The 17,529-nt window shown below is 55.0% G+C and overlaps 2 protein-coding genes across 2 annotated transcripts in view; both read right to left on the bottom strand.

Annotated features, from left to right (window-relative positions):
- CSUI_002616 (hect-domain (ubiquitin-transferase) domain-containing) overlaps nucleotides 1-11,693 on the bottom strand; it is a gene marked incomplete at its 3' end in the record, with an annotated part of 36,569 nt that extends 24,876 nt beyond the window's left edge. Inside the window, exons 1-2 of the mRNA XM_068062816.1 lie at nucleotides 5,482-11,693; nucleotides 423-5,033 (exon numbers count right to left, since the gene is read on the bottom strand). Coding sequence (XP_067925211.1) covers nucleotides 423-5,033; nucleotides 5,482-11,676 — 10,806 coding nt within the window. The remainder of the gene's footprint in view (nucleotides 1-422; nucleotides 5,034-5,481) is intronic.
- Nucleotides 11,694-14,152: 2,459 nt separating this feature from the next.
- CSUI_002615 (hect-domain (ubiquitin-transferase) domain-containing protein) lies at nucleotides 14,153-17,499 on the bottom strand (the record flags this gene model as incomplete). Its single annotated transcript, XM_068062815.1, has 4 exons — nucleotides 15,842-17,499; nucleotides 15,292-15,609; nucleotides 14,788-14,873; nucleotides 14,153-14,304 (listed from the first exon to the last, which is right to left on the bottom strand). The coding sequence occupies exons 1-4, from the start codon at nucleotides 16,912-16,914 to the stop codon at nucleotides 14,153-14,155; spliced, it is 1,629 nt and encodes a 542-aa protein (XP_067925210.1). The 5' UTR covers nucleotides 16,915-17,499.
- Nucleotides 17,500-17,529: the final 30 nt, after the last annotated feature.

Raw genomic sequence — 17,529 nt, 5'->3', positions numbered from 1 at the left:
ATGTACGATTAAGCAGGGGAGCAGGGACAACGACCAGCGGACTGTGACCGCGGTTGCTGAGAGTAGAGCGGCTCAGACATTGAGGTTGTCGTGCGATGCGACTAGATACAGCTTCGCGGCTAGCAGCACTCCGGGCTCTTTTGCTGGGTGTCTTCTGTGAGCCGGCAACGCGCCGAGGCGTACGCTGGGTTGACTGGGCCTCGGAAACTGTTGGCATACGACAACAAATCCCTACCAAATACTTGGGTAATCCTGTGAAAGGCGGACGAGCCAGGAGGGCCGGCCAGTGCGTAAACTGCAGCCCCTCCCGTAGAAGGGGTCACATTTCAGCGGCACATCGTCAATAGTCAGACTTGACGTGCATCGCGAGAAGAGAACAAACGACCAGAGCACGCGCGTCTGATAAGCCTTTAGAACCCTACCTTCACGTTCAGTTCAGTTCCGGAATCAGAGATGTTGCTTCGAGGATCAAAGCGAATGTTCACCCTCTGCGCTCCTTCACCTCCACTCATGCTACTTTCGCCCCTGAGCCAGTCCTCGAGAACAGTGCCTGTTACCTGCATCCGTCCAAGACTGGTTGCTGCACTCAAAGAAGCGTCACTGAGCACGTCAACTCCATGTGTCGTATTTCCACGCAGAAGGGAGTCAAAGGTATCACCGCTTTCCGTTGTGTTTTCACCTGTCCCATCGTCACCGAGGGGTGTCGTTCCCCGAGAACCCCACAACTTTGTGAAATCAAGAAGTAAACAAAAATCCATCACCATTGTCATGGGATGCCTCGTCTCGATGACATACACACTACAAGCCTCTTCGCGCATCCGGCGGTACGCTCTACTGGGGGACGGAAGCATGAACAAACTCTCCTCTAACCAGCTGCGATCTCCATCTTCCTCCTCTTCTGATGAAGACGATGAAGAAGAAGAAGACAGAGCCCTCCGAGTCTTTGCTCTGGCTCGCCTGCCCTTCTGCTTCTGACGCCCTCCCTGGACTGCGCCGAGAATAGCAGGCAACGCGTCTGGCCAACACACCAGCACCCCTAGAGAGGCACCGCCTCTTGGACCGCGCTCTTCTTCGTATTCGGTTGGCTGCCCCTCCTCTCCGAGGTGTCCTGCTTCACCCTGCTGTTGCACGTCCCCCTGATGCGTCTCTCCACTGTCGGTTAGTGCTCCGACCGGGCGACTGCTACGTGTTCGTAGGCTATTTGCGGAAGACAAAGACCCAGCACCTCTGCGCCACCACATTGCTCCGTTATTCTTTCTTTCGAAGACTGAAGCAGCGGGATTGCTACTGGTGCAAAGCGCAAGAACCATATCGGCGTAGATAGCAGATGATGTTAACACCCCTGAGAAAGAGAGGAGCTTTGGAAGCACCGCAAGAAAGAAGATGTCTAGCATCTCTAGTAAGACAATCGGTGTGCCATCCCCATGAGCACCGGCTATTGAAGCCCCAGGAGCCATGAAGGGAAGCAGAGCCACAAACAATTGCTGTCTGCGAAACTTTACAAGAAGCATGAGTTGGCAAACCATCAGCTCGCAAACACGAGACAAAAGACGATGGGAACACTTCACCTGAACCGCCAAACCTGTTTGGAAGCTTCCCTCCGCAAGCGAAGGTGTATGGCGGGTGATAAATGAGTCTGGCTTCCTCCCCCGCTGGTCAGAAGACGGGAGAGATAACGAAGACTTCAACGAAAGAGTTTCAGGACTAGATGACAAAGCGCCAAAAACAAGATCGAACGCATCGGAAAGGAGGTCGAGATGTCGACGGACCTTCTGGCGTAGAGGTGGAGGCTCAACCCAGAATGAAGAACGCTGTGTTCGGGAACAACTCACATTACTTCCCTGGTGGCCGGCAGCACAGCTTGCACCCGCCCCTGGATACCCGTCCCTCTCCACATGGACCGGAGAGACCGACGAAGACACGTCGTGTGTATGCGCTTGGCTTATAGAAGAGTGCAGCGCACCTTCGTCTTCCCCCGATAACGGCCCAACGTAAAAGGGAGAAGGAGTTCGGCCTTGTGGACGAGGCCTCGCCTGGAGTCTTCTCCCTTGTCTCCTGTCTTCTTGCTCTCGTGGGAATCCGGTTTCGCTTGCCACACCTGCCACCGTAGCGCTTATCACTCTACGAAGCGGATCTGTTTTTCCTCCACTGTCATCATTTTCACTGGCAATCTCACATCCTTTTAAGATTTGCCCGTCTGCACCGTCTCGCTCGGCCTTCCTTTCTTTCACAGAACCTGACCGAGACCTGCCTGAGGAAGACAGCATCCGCCTGATACGTCGCTGCTCCTCAGCACCCCGTTTCCGCAGCTGTTCTTCTTTTCCTTCAGCCACCGCGTGTAACAGTTCCCTCCGAACACAAAGGAAAATCTGGAGCAGCATACGACGGAGCGGCCGCAACACAAGCCGTGTTAATTTCTCAATGGAAACCATCATCTCGTCCCTCAACTCTTCGTCTTGGTCTACCTCGGGCGACGCGGGGACACTACGCTCAGCCGGACTGTCTGCCTTCTTTTGGCACTCGACTGTGTGAATGCTATCCGTCTGGTTCATCGGGTCTGCTCTCCCCTCCTTCGCCATTCTCTCCGTTTCATCCTTCTTCACTTCTCCTGATCCAGGAGCTTTGAGAACGTTTTCGCTCACTGCGACCACCCGCTGACAGTCCGTGCTGCCCTCAAATTGATCACCTGATGCTATGCGGAGCACCGTCCTGGAAGGAGGACACGCAAGTGCTACTAAAACCCGCAGAAGTCGCAGGATAAGAGACGATGGACAGTGTGTGATGGCTAAGGCTAGGAGACCGGTATTCCCCCCTAAAGTAGCAAGAGTACAGAACGCACGGTTGGCCAGGCTTCGAAGCTCAAAGGCACGTAAACTTTGACTCCCGTCTGACTGAACCTGCAGCGCTAAACCACCCCGCAAAGTAGCAGACTTGTCTTCGTCACCATCATGATCTCTTTCACTTGACTGTTGCTCAGCACCGTCACACCAGGCGCGCAGCTGCCTTGCGTCAGACGTTCGCTTGAAATCCTGTACTTTCCGTTCCTGGGTAGGCCACACAAGTAGCGGAGCATACACACAGCCGTAGAAGTCCTCCAAGGCGGCGACAAGTGAAGGTAGACAAACACGCAGGAAGCCGCCGAACTGCCGTAGCTTCACTGGCTGGGTCAGATTAGAAGCAGAAGGCGTCTGCACGACGGACCTTTGGTGATACTCCCCTCCGCGTTCACCACTTTCCTGCGGGGCCTCCAGATCTATTGTTGGTAGCGACATATCACTCGCATCCGCTTCCACTAGTAGCGAGCACCGCTCCACAGAGGAACCAGCAGCCGTGCCAAAGGAATCCGCACCGTGTGAGAGCAGTGGATCGTGCAATCCCGAGGTGCTTTCAGGTAGACCGGCTGCCTGGAGAAAAACTCGTCCCCAAGGAGAAACCACGAGATATCGGCACACCGTAACAGTTGCAGCCTCCGCGGCAGCGCTCGTAAGGAGAAGCCTCCACGAGCGGGAAGGACAGCACCCCTTCAGAACTTCGATGCAGATCTGCAGAAGTCCAGGAGACGCCCCAGCGGCGCGAGCGGCTTCCGCCATGTTCGCAGAGACAAAAGACTCCGTAAACATATTTCGAGTAGACGGCTTTGACAACGGCCTTCCACCAGCGTTTCCTGAAACACCAGGACCCACGACAGTTCCAGACGGATCTGCCTGCTTTCTGTCAGATACCGGAAAAGACAAACCACTCGTATCTCCCCGGGCGCGCGAACCTGCGAGTAGAGCTAACCCATAGACGGCTGTTGGCAAGCTGCCTATCGCTACGTCACTTCCCTCGCACGCTCGGTCCAAAGCGGCTTTGAGCCAGATAACCTCAGATTCGCTTCGACTCCGAAAGACTGAATCTGCCGGTAGAGAACGGCTCGGACGGGGAGCTACCGGGGAACTCCAAGGATAGCAGAAGGGCGCCGAAGTAGGCCTAGACGTCCTCCTCAAGCTATCCTGTTTACTTGAGAGATAAGTCGAGACAGGAGCCCTAGAGAGGAGGAGTGTCCAGACACGCAGGAGACAGTAGAATGTCCCAAGAGTCATCGTATCACCGGGAAAAACTTCTCCAGAGGACGACGGAGAACTGTCAGAAGTAGTCGTGATTCTCTCACTTACATCAGAGGCGAATTCGCTCCACCAGGGGCTTTCTGCGCTTGGCGACAGTACCTCATCTTGTTCACCCTCCGCCCGACGGTCCGCCTTTACTTCTGCGGGTGCTGGTGTTACCTGTCCTCTCTCCCTCTGGACGCACTCTCTTGGCCGGTGAAACCCTCTTCCCTCTTCTTCTTCCTTGATTTGTCCATCCCCTTTGCTTCCGGCGACCAACCCTCTTTGCTTGGTTGAGCATATCTCCCAAGCGACAGCTAAACACTCGCGCAAGATCCCCAAAGTGAGATCGTCAGCTTGAATCCATTCCGTGACTCCAGCTCCCCCCACTCTCAGGTCACCAACACTTTGATTCGTTCTGTGTCGTTCGGCATCTGCAGTGCTGTCCGGCCCTTGAACATGCTGCCGAGTCCCTCCACTCTTGTCTTCTTTTGACGCTTCAGAGAATGAGCCCCCCTTCCCTCTGCCCTCCCCTCTAGTTTCACCTTCTCCGGATGAGCTGCGCACCACGCCGGTATCCCCGAGTACCCGGAAGGCTGGAGACCTGGTTCCTGAAGCAGAGACATCCATCCGCGCCTCCGCAGTCAGTTGTACTTTCAGAGCCATACGGAGCAACGCGTGGCTAAGGTGAGCCATGAGCGCCTCAGGAGAACTCATAGCCGCGTGCGCTGAAGGACACAGCGACCGAGACGACTGCAGGTGGTAGTTCAGGAGACGATCTAGCTCAACAGGAGACAAACGGGGCAATGGCACGATAGCCACGGAGTGGAGCGGAGAAGAGAGGGACACGGCAAACCGGAAACCGAGAGAAGAAGGGACAGAAAAAGTCGAATCCTTAGAGACAGCGGAGGCAGTGGACAAGTTTGGAAGACTCCGGAAAGTATGTACCTGGAAAAAAGGGAATTCAAAAGCAGCAGGAGAGCAAAGCTTGAAGGACCAACAGACATACCGGTGACGGTCGCGCGTTCGCTGGCGCCCCTGCGTGCACGAACAGCCGTCCGTGGTGAGGAAATCGCGCCTTGTGAGTACAATACGTGTGCACATCGGCCGGAATACCTTGAGCCACGGACGAAGTGCCTCCTGACGAGTCAAGCAGTGCATCTCAACGGATGCCCTGACATCCTCCGTGGACACAGAGCCGGTGAAGCGCCTCCTGCTTCGTGCTAGCTTGTGCTAGCTCAGGCCGAAAACCGGCGACGCCCACGCTCGAAATCGCGTGTTTACACTTGCGTTACGCCCCCCGCACTGCTAGGGCACCCATGCTCGGAGCGCCAAGCCGTAAACCACCAGGCAATGTATAGGCACACAAGAAAAGTTGAGTAACATTAGCCCTTACCAGCTTTCCCTCGGCGAAAACATCCAGTTCGCCGGCTTCGACATTCAGCACGAGGGTGATACACCACACGCGCTTCCCTCCTTCCACCCTGTCGTTCCCAGCAATTGTCTCTTCCCACCTAGACCCCAGCTGTATGTACGTTCCTGCGTCTTCGACTCCATCTTCTTGATCCTCGAAAGCCTCTTCACTGCTGTCCAAGTTTGCAACCTCATGCTTTCCTCCCTCCGCGCCACCCTCGCCACCGTAAAGTCGGCCAGGCCGAGTAGTTTTTGAAGGAGATTGGCTCGAAACAAGAGACGGAGGCTCAGCAAGCGTCCCTAAACAGGAAACGGGAAATCCATCTCTCAGGGGGAGGCTGCTGAAGCCGCTGGTTTCACTCCTTCCCCAACCAGTCCAACCAACACCATCACTTCTGACAGCACATGCCCCCGGGCGCCCACTTAGGGTCCCACCCTTCTCTCGAGCATGTCCGCCTCTCCCTCCTGGCAGTCCCCAGGGGCGCACACGCAAAATCTCCCGCTGATTTCCATTATCAGTTGCACAATCAGCTTCGGGGGAATCCGGTCTGAAACTGCACACTGTGGGACTTGAAGTTGGCATGCCAGACGTTCTGCTTCGGTTTGCCCTCGCGCTTCGAGATGCCGACAATAACTCTTGATCAGGAGCCCCCGTATCCCTGACTACCCCAGTCCCACGTTCTCTAGACTTCGCGTCTTCTCTGCCCGCTTGTTCCCCGCTCCTGCACCACCTTTGTGTCTGTGTAGGACAATCGCCCGTGTTCCTTGCTCGTAGTCGCTGCTGCCGAACGCCGGCAGTCTTTCTTCGTTCACAGGAGTAAGCCGTACGGAACCCCGCATCCGCGATCATTACTCCCACTTCGAAAACACCATCGAAGTTTGGTTTCCACTCGTTCGTCCGGATAACCCCCTCTACCAACAGAGCAGGACAAATCCGCTCGCAGACAAGTAGCTGACACACATGCACGCCCGAAACAAAAGCCTCTTTCGTGGCTGCCAGCTGAGCTGTCATTTGGTGCCTCTGTAACAAACGCACAAATCGCCTAGTGTCCCTTTGCTGAGAGCTAGCTGTCAAGCTCCCCAGTTCTCTGTCCCCCAACCTAAGGCGGCGACCAGCAGGTGCCGACGAACGGGAGAAGATGGGAGAGGAAAGCCAAGAAGACCTGACTTCGCCGCCCGTAGTGCTCTGGTCACGGACATAGGCCGGAGAGAGCTCATCCTCGAAACCACCCCGCACCTGCCCGTCGGCTGGCGCCTGATCCGCTGCATCCTCTTCTGCTTCGCGGTCTGTCCTTGGTCGCCCCCTCGAGTGGTGCCCTTGTGAATCGAGACTCGGCCCATGAGCCTCTCCGGAGCCTACCCTGGGTACACGCACTAAAGCCGGAGGGAGTGGACCACAGAGTAGCGATTCCCTTTCTCCTTCTTGGACAACAGTATGAGTAACTGTGCATGCCGGCTGTCCAATACAGTCAAGGAGAGCACTTCGAAGACTCTCACCTACAGCGGACTCAGACACTTCAGGATTGCTCCAGAGAGGCGCCGCGCCATTAGCAGAGACGGCATCGCCTAACCCCTCTGCTGGTTCACCTTCACTTGAGCCTCCGGGAAAGTATGACAGAGAAGAGAGCATCGTTTCCGATGCATGTCTCCTGCCTGTGGTTCCCAAGCCCTCCCTCCAAGCTGGCCGAGGAGATGCCCACGCGGATGGAGACACGGCCGTGTACCTACATACCAGTCTCCCTTCTCCGGGAGGCGAAGCGACTCTAGAAAAAACACCGGCACCACTCCCGCGAGAACGTAGCACGGACGCACCGGTCTGATTAGACAAGCTCCAGCCCCGCAAACCGCCTGAACCAGTGCCAAGAAGCTGAGGAGCAAGGGCAGCGGCGGAATCACTGGTTCTCTGAGAAGCATAAACTGCGTCACCCGACCTAGAACCCTCGCTTCCTCCGTCGGCACCTAGGAAAGGTGACGGAGCGTCACCAACAAGATCCAGATCACTAGGCTCCAGACCCAAAGGAAGTTGGAAATAAGTAACCGTATGAGACTGACTATCTTCACATACGCGGGCTGCAATCATGCGAGAACTTGCAAGGCTCGCTTGGCTCCTTCGAACGCGAACCCCCACCGGAGTCGCTGCGCATACATTAGATTCCCTCCACTGCTGGTGTCCTCGAGCTGCATTAGTGTCCCCTCCTTCAGCTGGGCTGTTCTCAGTTTCTCCATTTCTCGCTAGGGAGTCATTCCCCAGAGAGGTTCTGTTTTCCCTAGTATTTTGCAGAAGTACTCCTAAACCTGCAGGCGCCAGCCACCTCCTCCTCCCTTCACGACCCCGCCGTCTCCTGGTGGCCTGTCTTCCGTTCGCCGAAGAAAATGGGGCGTTTCGGCTCTCCGGATCTGAGCGGACACCTTCGGGCCGCCGACCCTGTTCGGTACCAAACTCAGGCTGAAGAAACCCACTTTCTTCTTCTCGATCACCAAGATAAAACGACGCTGATGTATTGCCGCCACTACTTGCGCCATCATCATCAAGTCCTAGTGAACCAGCCCGTTCTCCTCTCGGTCCACCCCGGCCCCGTCTCCTTCTCGCGCCACGATGAGATCCCGGGGCCAGAGAGGTGCTTGGCCCTCTCCTCGGCGGGACTACAGCTGGCTGCCGAGCAGCGGCAACAGCACTAGACCGAGGTACAAGCTCGTCTCCCGAAGAAGGCGATGAATCAGAAGAGAACGAAGCGTCCCGTCCCGTTTGCAAGAGCGGGTCATGCTCGGCAGTGCCCCGGCCAAACCGACGCGTCCTCCCTCCCGTGTCTCTTGACGCAGATGAGGCTGACGTGAAAGAGCGTGCGTTCATACTCCCGACTCCTTCCGTCTGTCTCCTCCCACCTTGCACATTCTCGCCTGCTCTTTCAGCCCGAGTCGGGACCCCGGTGGCACTCGGCCTTCGTCCTCTTCCACCACCTGGAGCTGCAGGATGACGTGAAACGTTCTCTGAAGAGTAGCTGCCTGTCACATCGCCCGATTCTGCACTACTTGGCTGCTGCTGCTGCATTGCTTCACCAGCAGGGACACGTCCACTGCGAGAAGCAGAGGAGTTTTGATGAGAGTGTCTACGGGTCCCCATGGAGCCGAGTTGGCTCTGTTGCTCCCGGGTGCTTGATGAGAAAGAAGAGCCGTCCCCAGGGCTGGAGAGGCTCCTGCGCCTAAACTCGAGAAAAGAACTTTGCTTTCGTGGACTGGCATCTCCGGATTCCGGTGAAAGAAAAGTAGAGGAATCTCCGGAAGTGCTGCTGCTGCCCCCTACAAATTCCACTACGCGAGCATCACTGGACAAGACAAAAGATGAAGAAAGAGAGAGCGAAGATGCCGTAGCTACAGTCCAGGACAAGTCGTCGAAGAGAGTCATCAGCTGGAACTCCTCCAAAGGATGCGAACCCCAACGCTGCAGACCCCCCTTCTTTCGCTTTTGATTACCACGCTTCGTGCCACAAGGAGAGGAAAAGCTTTGCGAGGATGTGGAAGGGACAGAAGAAGAAGATGCTGGTGGGTGAAGAAAATCCTCACCAGGGTTGTTGCTACTATTGTTATCTTGTGCCCTGAGAAGGACCGAGCGAAGGCACAAAAGAACGATAAGAAGAACATCGCTAACGCGGCCGTTTCGGATCGCGGAACAGAGAAGAATCTCGGCCACTAAACTAAGTCTGCCTCTTTCTTCCGCTTCCACCTGCCTCCTCTGGGTGCGTAGCGTAACTTGTTCCCTCTGTCCGTCACCCTTTTCTTGGCTGTGGTCTACTCCCAGATGCCCTTCACCTTGTTCCAAAAACCGCGAAACCGGTGACGGAGAAGACAAGGAAGATAAATCAAAAGACAGGATAAGGAAAACCAAACTCCACAACCGCTGTTGCTGTTGGTCTTGCCACAGCACAGGGGTACCACCACCATGCACAGTAGACCTCTCAAAGCTGCTTGCCTGCTTTGCCGAAAAGAAGAAAAGGGGAGGGAAACGCTGGTACAACGCCGATATCCTCCTTACAGTATACAGGCACCTCAAGTAAAACGCTTCCGCTTCAGCTGCAGTCCACATTGCGAGAGTATACGCTGCTGGCTCTCCGCCTTGTCTACCCGGCTCCAGCTGAAAGCCCTCCAGACCCGTGTGGACAAGACTTCCGTCAGCGCTTGCCGCAGCACTGTGACTGCCACCTTCCCTTCTGCGAAACCTTCCCGCGTCGTCAGCCCCGTCTGAAATGACGGAAGGGCTTTCTCTGGAGCCAACTGCGAGCTCTCGACGGCTGCAAGTGAGCGGAGCAGAGAGATGCGAGCCGGTATAGTTCCCTGGTCCGAAGCCCGCAAGGGACCCGCGCAGGAGAAGGAGTGGGAGAAGGCGATGAGAAGAGGATGGGAGAGAGGAAAAATACGACTCGAACGGGAGAAAGCTGTCGTCAAACAGTAGGGGCAACAGGGATCCAGTTGCTTGAGAAAGAAACTCTGGGCACCCCTCCATGTTCCATAGTGCCGGAGTACAAATATAGTCTGTGCCAAACCCAGGAACAGAAGACGTTGAATGGTCAAAATCGACAAAATGTGGAAGCATCGAGTTCTCTTGCGCCCACAGGCGAACTAACGATACGTGGCTTTGCGCGTGCGCACGGGAAGACTGACTGCTTGTCGACTGCGGGGCCTGGAGAATTACCTGTCGTGCCAGAGGACCTTCGTGAGTATTCTGGCCTGCAAGTCGACTGCTCGACGGGGAAACAGTCCCCGAAGAGAGACCTGAACACGAACGCGAATGGGAGGGTAGAAAACCAGATGACAATGGAAAGGAAGACGAGACCACCGCTTGCCCCGGTCCATGCATCCGTGGAATACGAGCCCGCGCTTCCCGCTCAAGCGTATGGACAACATAGGCCTCAAGAAGAGCGGTTGTGGAGGTGTTTGTCAATAGGAGAGCAGCTTCTTGTAATAGCAGACGCCGCTCGATTCCGCCGTACCAAGACGGCAAAAGAATGAAAGAATCCAAGGCAGCCCGCAGATTCCGAGTCCATACAACTCTGTCAGCACTTCGGCCGATACTAGGGACGCACTCATTTTTCTGGACGTCTGCAGGAAGCGGCGCATTCCTAGTAGCAGGTGCCGAAACACCGGAAGGAGCAGTTGATGCTCCACCAGGAGTACCTGGAGAAGGAAAACCGACAGCTTCGGGAACTGCAACAACGGTGAAAGCAGTTGTAGGCATCGCCATCATTCGAATCAAATTTCGACGTGCAGCCGTTTGAGCCTGCTCGAGTCTTGAAAATTTCTCGTCTGATGGTACCTCGACAGCTTGGGACTCATGACCAACTTCATTCTCTTCTTCGCCTGTGTGGACGTCCCCCGAGAACTCTCCGGAAATGCCCACCGTTCTTTCCGACTCTCTCTCGCTCGAGCGGAGTTGCGTGCCCGCATCTCTACCCTGCTTCTTGCCTTTGCATGTCCGCGAGTCCGCCAGACAACCGCTACCTCTGTCTCCCACTGGTTCTGCCTTCTTGAACACTCCGTCGTGGTCAGGCCTGCCTCCCTCCGGGTCCGTGTAGATGTCAGCGACTGGCATGGGGACTTCCATAGAGGATTCCGCTGAGGCGGCAGGCTTTGGCCGGGAACAGGCTGAAGAAGGCGCTGCCGTTGAACCGTCGCGCTCCATGAAGGAAGAATCATTCTTACAATTCCGACAAGACGTAACGGCGGGACGATGGTGAGAGAGACACGGATAAGCCTCGAAGTGTGGGAGGCGGACGCAGCTCATGAGATCGAGAGCAGCCCCGTTCTCGCGCGCCAATGAGGTGGCCTTCTCCAAAGTGCTAGCATAGTCGGCAAAAAATGTCCACAGAGGTGAGAGGTCTGCTCCGACCCGGACCGCATGGCGCCAGCCCAACGCCGAATGAGGCTGGGAAGACTTGCGCGAAGAGCAACGACACTGTCTACCAGATTCAACTGCACACCGTGAATTGACCGGACTGCGAAACCGTCGCTGACCAGGAAAAGGAGGATTTCTGGGAGGTGCACTGCCTTGGCTGCAACAAGGAGATTCGCCCTCACAGACGCGTCCGTCCGACAACTGCGAGAAAGGCTTTGGAGGGACGGGAGAGACATGGGCAGCGTCGGCTCCCGACAGAGACGGTCCCGCGCCGGCCACCGGCTCCTCCATCTTGGATGAAGGTGGAACTACATAGCACAAAGGCTCTAAAAAAGAACCACTTTCGGATTGTCCGTTGGCTTCTGTTGGGGGCACCACATAACCATTCACGTTCAGTGCCGGACTCAGAGAAGAGCAAGGGCGAGAGGGAAGTCCCGGAAAACTAGCGGCGGAGTCGCGCTTCAGATCGATGCGCCATCCTTACTCTACTGAGCTGATGTAGCAGATAAATAGAAGGCACGAAAAAGACACGCTTTTCTGTCGTGTGTCGTGTGACTAAACAAAAGAAAGGAGTTTGCAAGTGGTGCCGAACGGAGAGAAGAACAAGGCGCACGTTTTGCGACTGACGGGAAAACATGTAAGAGCGAAAACACGCGGAGGTAACCGCTACAGCAAGAAGAAGGTACAAAAAGAAGAAACGTAAATGGGAACTTCAATTGAACAGAGACGACCTGAACTGGATGCGGAAGAGAATGATTGCAAGCGACAGTCAGTTAGAACAGCGTTGTGGCTGGTACAGACCACTTCGAGCTTACAGAAAGCACACTCGCCACAAGAGAAGGCGGCGAAGAGACTGCGTGGTCACCAGCTAAAGAAAACTAGTTACAATCCAACGTGAAACCTACCACGGAGGTCCTCTTCATTTGTCGGGCGGAGCAGAGCAAATCTGGGGAAGGAGACTAAAATCAAGTAGGAGTGGGAGGAAGAAGCAGCAATGCTGGAAGCGCAGATGTTTCGACGGCTACCGCTGCCCTCGGTTTGAAGTCCGGGCCGTCACATGAAACAAACAAAGCAACTGTGTTTTTTTCTCTCCTACTGGTTGTTTTTTGGTAGCGAAAAGTCCCAACCCGACGACGACAATCCTGGTATGCCCGGGCACACCCTGGAGCCTCAGCGCTAGCGCGGGCCCGTTGTTCTTCCCGGGGAAACCCAGAAGTCATCCGCAAAGAAAACAATACGCCCAACCCGGAGTCAGCGATTATTACCCAACTCACTGGTTCGAAAAGTAGGCGTAGATATCGAAGCAACTATATCTCAAAAGAACTAAGCCGGCTTGAGCTAACTACGGTTTTCTGTTTGTACACTGGACTAAAGAAGTCGACGGGAGACGGGTCGAGTAAGCGTCCCAACCGTCCACGTCACCGCACAACTTCAGGCAAGCAGTCGGACAGTGCGAGACCTAAGTGGAGTGCATCTGCTTGCTCCTGCAGATGACGGAAGCTGCCCTAAACTGGCTACGCTTGGGTGAAAAGAGCACTCCAGGATGCGCGGTGTCATGTGTCGCTGCGCCCCAGACAACCCCCGCAGTTCCTTCTTCAGTATCGTCCCCGTGCCTCCCTTCTGCAGCTGAACTCGTGACACAAGCCGAAGAGAATACTGGTCGGGTTCAAGGACTCCAATACGTGTATTACGCGAAGGACTGTGCGTCACTGCACGGCCACTTTACCTGAGGTAGTGCCTGAATCGCACACCTTCCACAGCTGCACTGTTGATACACGTTCGCCTTCCGCCCTGGTAAGAAGTGCCGGTTCGGTGGTATGTCGTGGCAAAGCGACAAAAAGTGTGGACTCGGAAACCTCGAGACCGGCAAGAAGCTCTCTCATGTCCAGTCTTACAACTAACTAACGGAGGGTTGTTGCGTTAGCTGCATTGGGACCTCACCTACAAAAGAAGACCAGAAGCCGTGTGTGCTCTTGTAGAGCATGCGCAGCTTGCATCTAGAGTGGCGGAGCACGTACTATCCAGTGAGCGCTGTGCAGAAGCTGCCCTAGCTACATGGCTGTGTTGAGCAGCCGTGAGGACCCTGGGGAAGTCTGCTCCCAATAACACTTCAGAGTGTGGTGTGTAGCTCTTCCCTTGGATACTATGGTCTCGAACATTCGAGTGTCAGGAGACATGGACAGCCCTGACCTCAGCCTCGAACACACATTGACCTTTTTCAAAGTCCGGTGTGAATGCGCCATCCCGAAATGTCGCCCGGTGAGACATTCAGTCATATCTCGACTTGCGCAAAAAGGCGTCTCTCTTCCTGCTTCGGGTGCAGTGTGTCTACGTTCCAAGGACCCGACCATCACCATGAAACTCGCTGTAATCGTGCTCTCGTCCAGTCTGTAGTCGTGTAGCGCGACCCCGTTTCGTGCACGCCGCGGAGCAACAACAGTGAAGGCCCGTCTTGCCCACCCCGACAGACGCGATCGCGTGACAAGTTTGAAAGAAGAGCTGAGGCATTTCTGGGACTGAGGTGACCCCCTTCTGCAAGGTCCAAGAACAGTAACTCTCCGCCCCCTCCTGATCTTCGATTCGAGAATTCCAGTCTCGACTGAACCAATGCTATGTGCTGCTAGTCAGGTTTTTATGACAGCACAAGAACTCTCGCTGAACTAATCCTCGTCCTGCCCAAACACCAGCACTCTCGGATATACCACCCATACACATTCATCTGCGCCTCCTTCCTCCACTGTTGGGAAACACCCTGTCCTTTGTTCGTTCACTTTTTCTTGGACACCTTCTTTTTAATGGGGTACATAGCCACATGGGCTCCTTTCATGGTATAAGGGTTTGCCTGAAGGTGGTTAAAGAGGGACATCGTCAGCGTTCCTACCGCGCACTTATCATACCCGTGCACTGTCAGAATTAGGCCTGGAAACAGCAGAAGCAGGAACATGTGGTAGCATAATGGAGATTCCAAGGTGGGAGCCAACAGGAGGCTCGCGCGCGAAGTACATACGTTATACCGAGTTCCGCCCACCTTTTCTACGACAAAACGACGGAAGTAGCTAGCAGTAGAGCACAGAGACGCGCACGCGTCTTCCCCACCTCGAACAGACGGGCTGCGATTCTGAGAAGCGCTAGTCTTACGCCCACGCTAGAACTGTATAACATCGGCAACCGCCCAAAGCAATACAGAACGGACTCCGGAAAAACTGCTCCTCCTCGAACTGGACGCGCAGCTGCCATGGGTAATCCGTTTGGGCGACTACCCTTTCTGGCTCCTGATCGACTGTAAAAATTTCTTGCAGTCGCCTGAGCGCCCTCAACACCGGCGTGAGCCCACAGTTACTCAACTGAAGAACCTGCTATACCAAACCGGCCCGACATCACGACGCAGGAGCGGTCTCTCACCCCGCTTGTCAACGAAAATCTTAGCCCTCGTAGCGTACTGTTCTGCAAGCCTCTTTAGCGCAAGAGGTTTCACACCTACTCCCAGCCTGAAAGCAACACACGCAGCAAACAGCAGTGACGATTCAGATAAACAGAGAGAGCAAACCAGGAAAGCTTCCAAAGTTTCTGTAGAACCAAATGTACAAAATGTACGAGCAGCGAGACCCCCACCCGAGTCGAGGTCAGTGCGGCGCCCACCTCACCCCCAACTCGAGAGGGGAAGAGACGACATTCCCCCGAATACATGGGCAGATACACCGGTGAACAAACGCGTGAGTCAGGCGAGCACTTGGTGAAAGCAGAAACAGATGTATACGCACGACTGAGTGGATATGAAATCACTTTACACGACGTAGGCAAGAGTGGCGGGTACACGTGAGGTCACCTGTAAGCGCTAACTTATACACGTGTCTGCATCTCGTGTCTACACACTCGGGCACGCTCTGGAACAGGAATTCTTCTCACCTGACCATGAGATTTGGCCAGTCTGGATCAAAGTAGGCCTTCACACCTCGCCCCTCTAGAATCAACTGGCAAGCAAAACCCCTTGTATGCTCAAACACAACATTCTCTAGAGTCTTGCTGCGCAGCTGCGATGCTTGAGCAGATGCAACAAAGCAATGAGAGTGCCCCAAAGCGCTGTGTGAAACGGTACTGGTGTCCTCTCCTCGGTTCGCGGCTGAAGAGTCCACTAGATGATGGTAGAACGTCAACGGCGCGGCTCGTTTCTTCCTGAGCAATGCATTGAGAACACACGATGTTTTAAGAGAAGAAAAAGCCGAACTGCAGGAAAAGAACAGACAAACGCAGGCTCTTTCTCTTACAAGAAGCTACCACACACTCGTACAGACACCCGTGTCAGGATTCACCGGACAGCAGACCACTACTCCGTAAACAGGTCTTCACGGACACACGGAAGCACGTCGGGGAAAGCAGACGCACACACTCCGAGCAGGCCTGCAGTACTGTCCATACTCGTCGAGAGAGTTCGATGCTGGATGTGGTCTCTTCTCACTTGAAAAAGTAAGGAGCTCCAAGAAGCTTGACTTGCTGAGGCAAGCGAGCAACATGAAGCGTCGCTGTGTCCGCTTCACTTCCGTCTTCTGTATCCGGAAGATGCTGAAGTTGGACGTTCGAGCTGTTCAGCACTTCCGAAGCTCCGCGGAAGAACGCATCATAGCCAAAGCTTCCCCCTACTCCAAAGAACCTCCTGGGGGTTAGACTGCTCAGGGCAGAAGAAGCAAGAGACATTGTGAGACCCTGAAGAGATGGCGGGGATGATACGGCAGGAAAAGAGAAAGACTGATGTGACAGAGATGAAGGAGGCGCCCCGACCATGGTGTGGCAGCAGGAGAGATAACCCGAGAAAGAAGGGACAGTAAAGACTGAGTACCCGCCACAAGTATGAGCAAGAGACAGGTGAGCACGATCTGCAGCGAAAGGAAAACGCCACAGGTATGGCAAACGGAGAGACGAACCGGAAGAAAAATCGGGTGGCTGCAAAGAGAAACGACAGACAGCCCACGGAGCTGAAGGCTGGAGACCCGTAGACGAGGAAGGAATTAGCGGCCACGGAGGGTCCATATACATCGGAGAAGACGAGCAAGGAACGCAGGTAGTAAAACTAAGCGTGTTTGGCCCGTAGGGGGTGGATGACAGCTTCCCGCAGGTCCTGGTAAGTCGGTGCCTCGTGGAAAGCGTGGGAACTAAAGACGGCTGGGACGAACAAAAGAAACGAATGGCGGGTGAAGGACAGAGAGAGGTCGCATGACAGAAGAACGAGATCTGGAAAGAAGCCGAAGGAAAGGTAGAACACTGGCATGTACGAGGGTCAGAAGCATTGTATGCTCCAGGTCGCTGAAGGCGGACTACGGAAGGGGAGTCTCCAAACGAAGAAGAATGGCTGCCTGAGAAAAGAACCGGCCCCGAGGTTGACCTAGACAGCAGGAATGCCGGCGAACTAACGTGACAACAATCGGCGCCGCCACGCCACGGAGTCCCTACATCCGGCGCCCTGAAGCTGTCACGCTCAACAGACAGGCGAAGCGACAGAGCACGCGCGCGTGCTCGACGGGCGAGGGTAAACATTCTAAGGGCTGGGGGTATACTCGGTCCCAGTTCGGGAAGAAGGGTTCCGCAAGCTCTAAGGAGCCGGGGCCGACTCCGGCGCGTTGCTGCCCCCTAAGTTTCCCTCATCACTGCAGAACATACAGCCCGATGCGCCTTGAAGCCTCGTTACTCCCATACTTGGGCGAAGATTTGCGTGACGCCGTCCGCAGTTGTGTTCACGTAAGGGTGAAGACTTGCTGGTTTGGTCAGATTATTCCAAGCGCCGTTATTCTCCTTAGACCATACGCAACAGACTGCGTAGCGACTACGGTCTGCGACCTGACTGGTCGGGACGCTCTTGAGTTGGGACTTTTACCCTGTGCTCTGGTGTATCGTATCCCCTGAAGGAGCCATAAAGAAAATATGTGTGGAGCTCGTGTCTCTTTCGAGAAAAACAATAGCCGCCGGGAGATGACGGTTCGCAGACGGCCCAAAAGCCACCGCTCTGCAACGGATAGGACGTTGGAGCGCCTGTGCCTATGATAAGCTCCCTTTTTAGTTTGTTACGGGTGTCTGCGAAGAAGCGTCTAGCTCGTGTACTGTCTGCCCTAGCTTTAGAATTCTTCTTTTGTCCTGCATGCGAAGGAAGGAATT

Source organism: Cystoisospora suis, assembly GCF_002600585.1.
Source record: "Cystoisospora suis strain Wien I chromosome Unknown contig_1084, whole genome shotgun sequence".
NCBI classification, from domain to species: domain Eukaryota; phylum Apicomplexa; class Conoidasida; order Eucoccidiorida; family Sarcocystidae; genus Cystoisospora; species Cystoisospora suis.
Note: the sequence above shows the minus strand (reverse complement) of the source record. Positions and strands in the feature narration are given on the sequence as shown.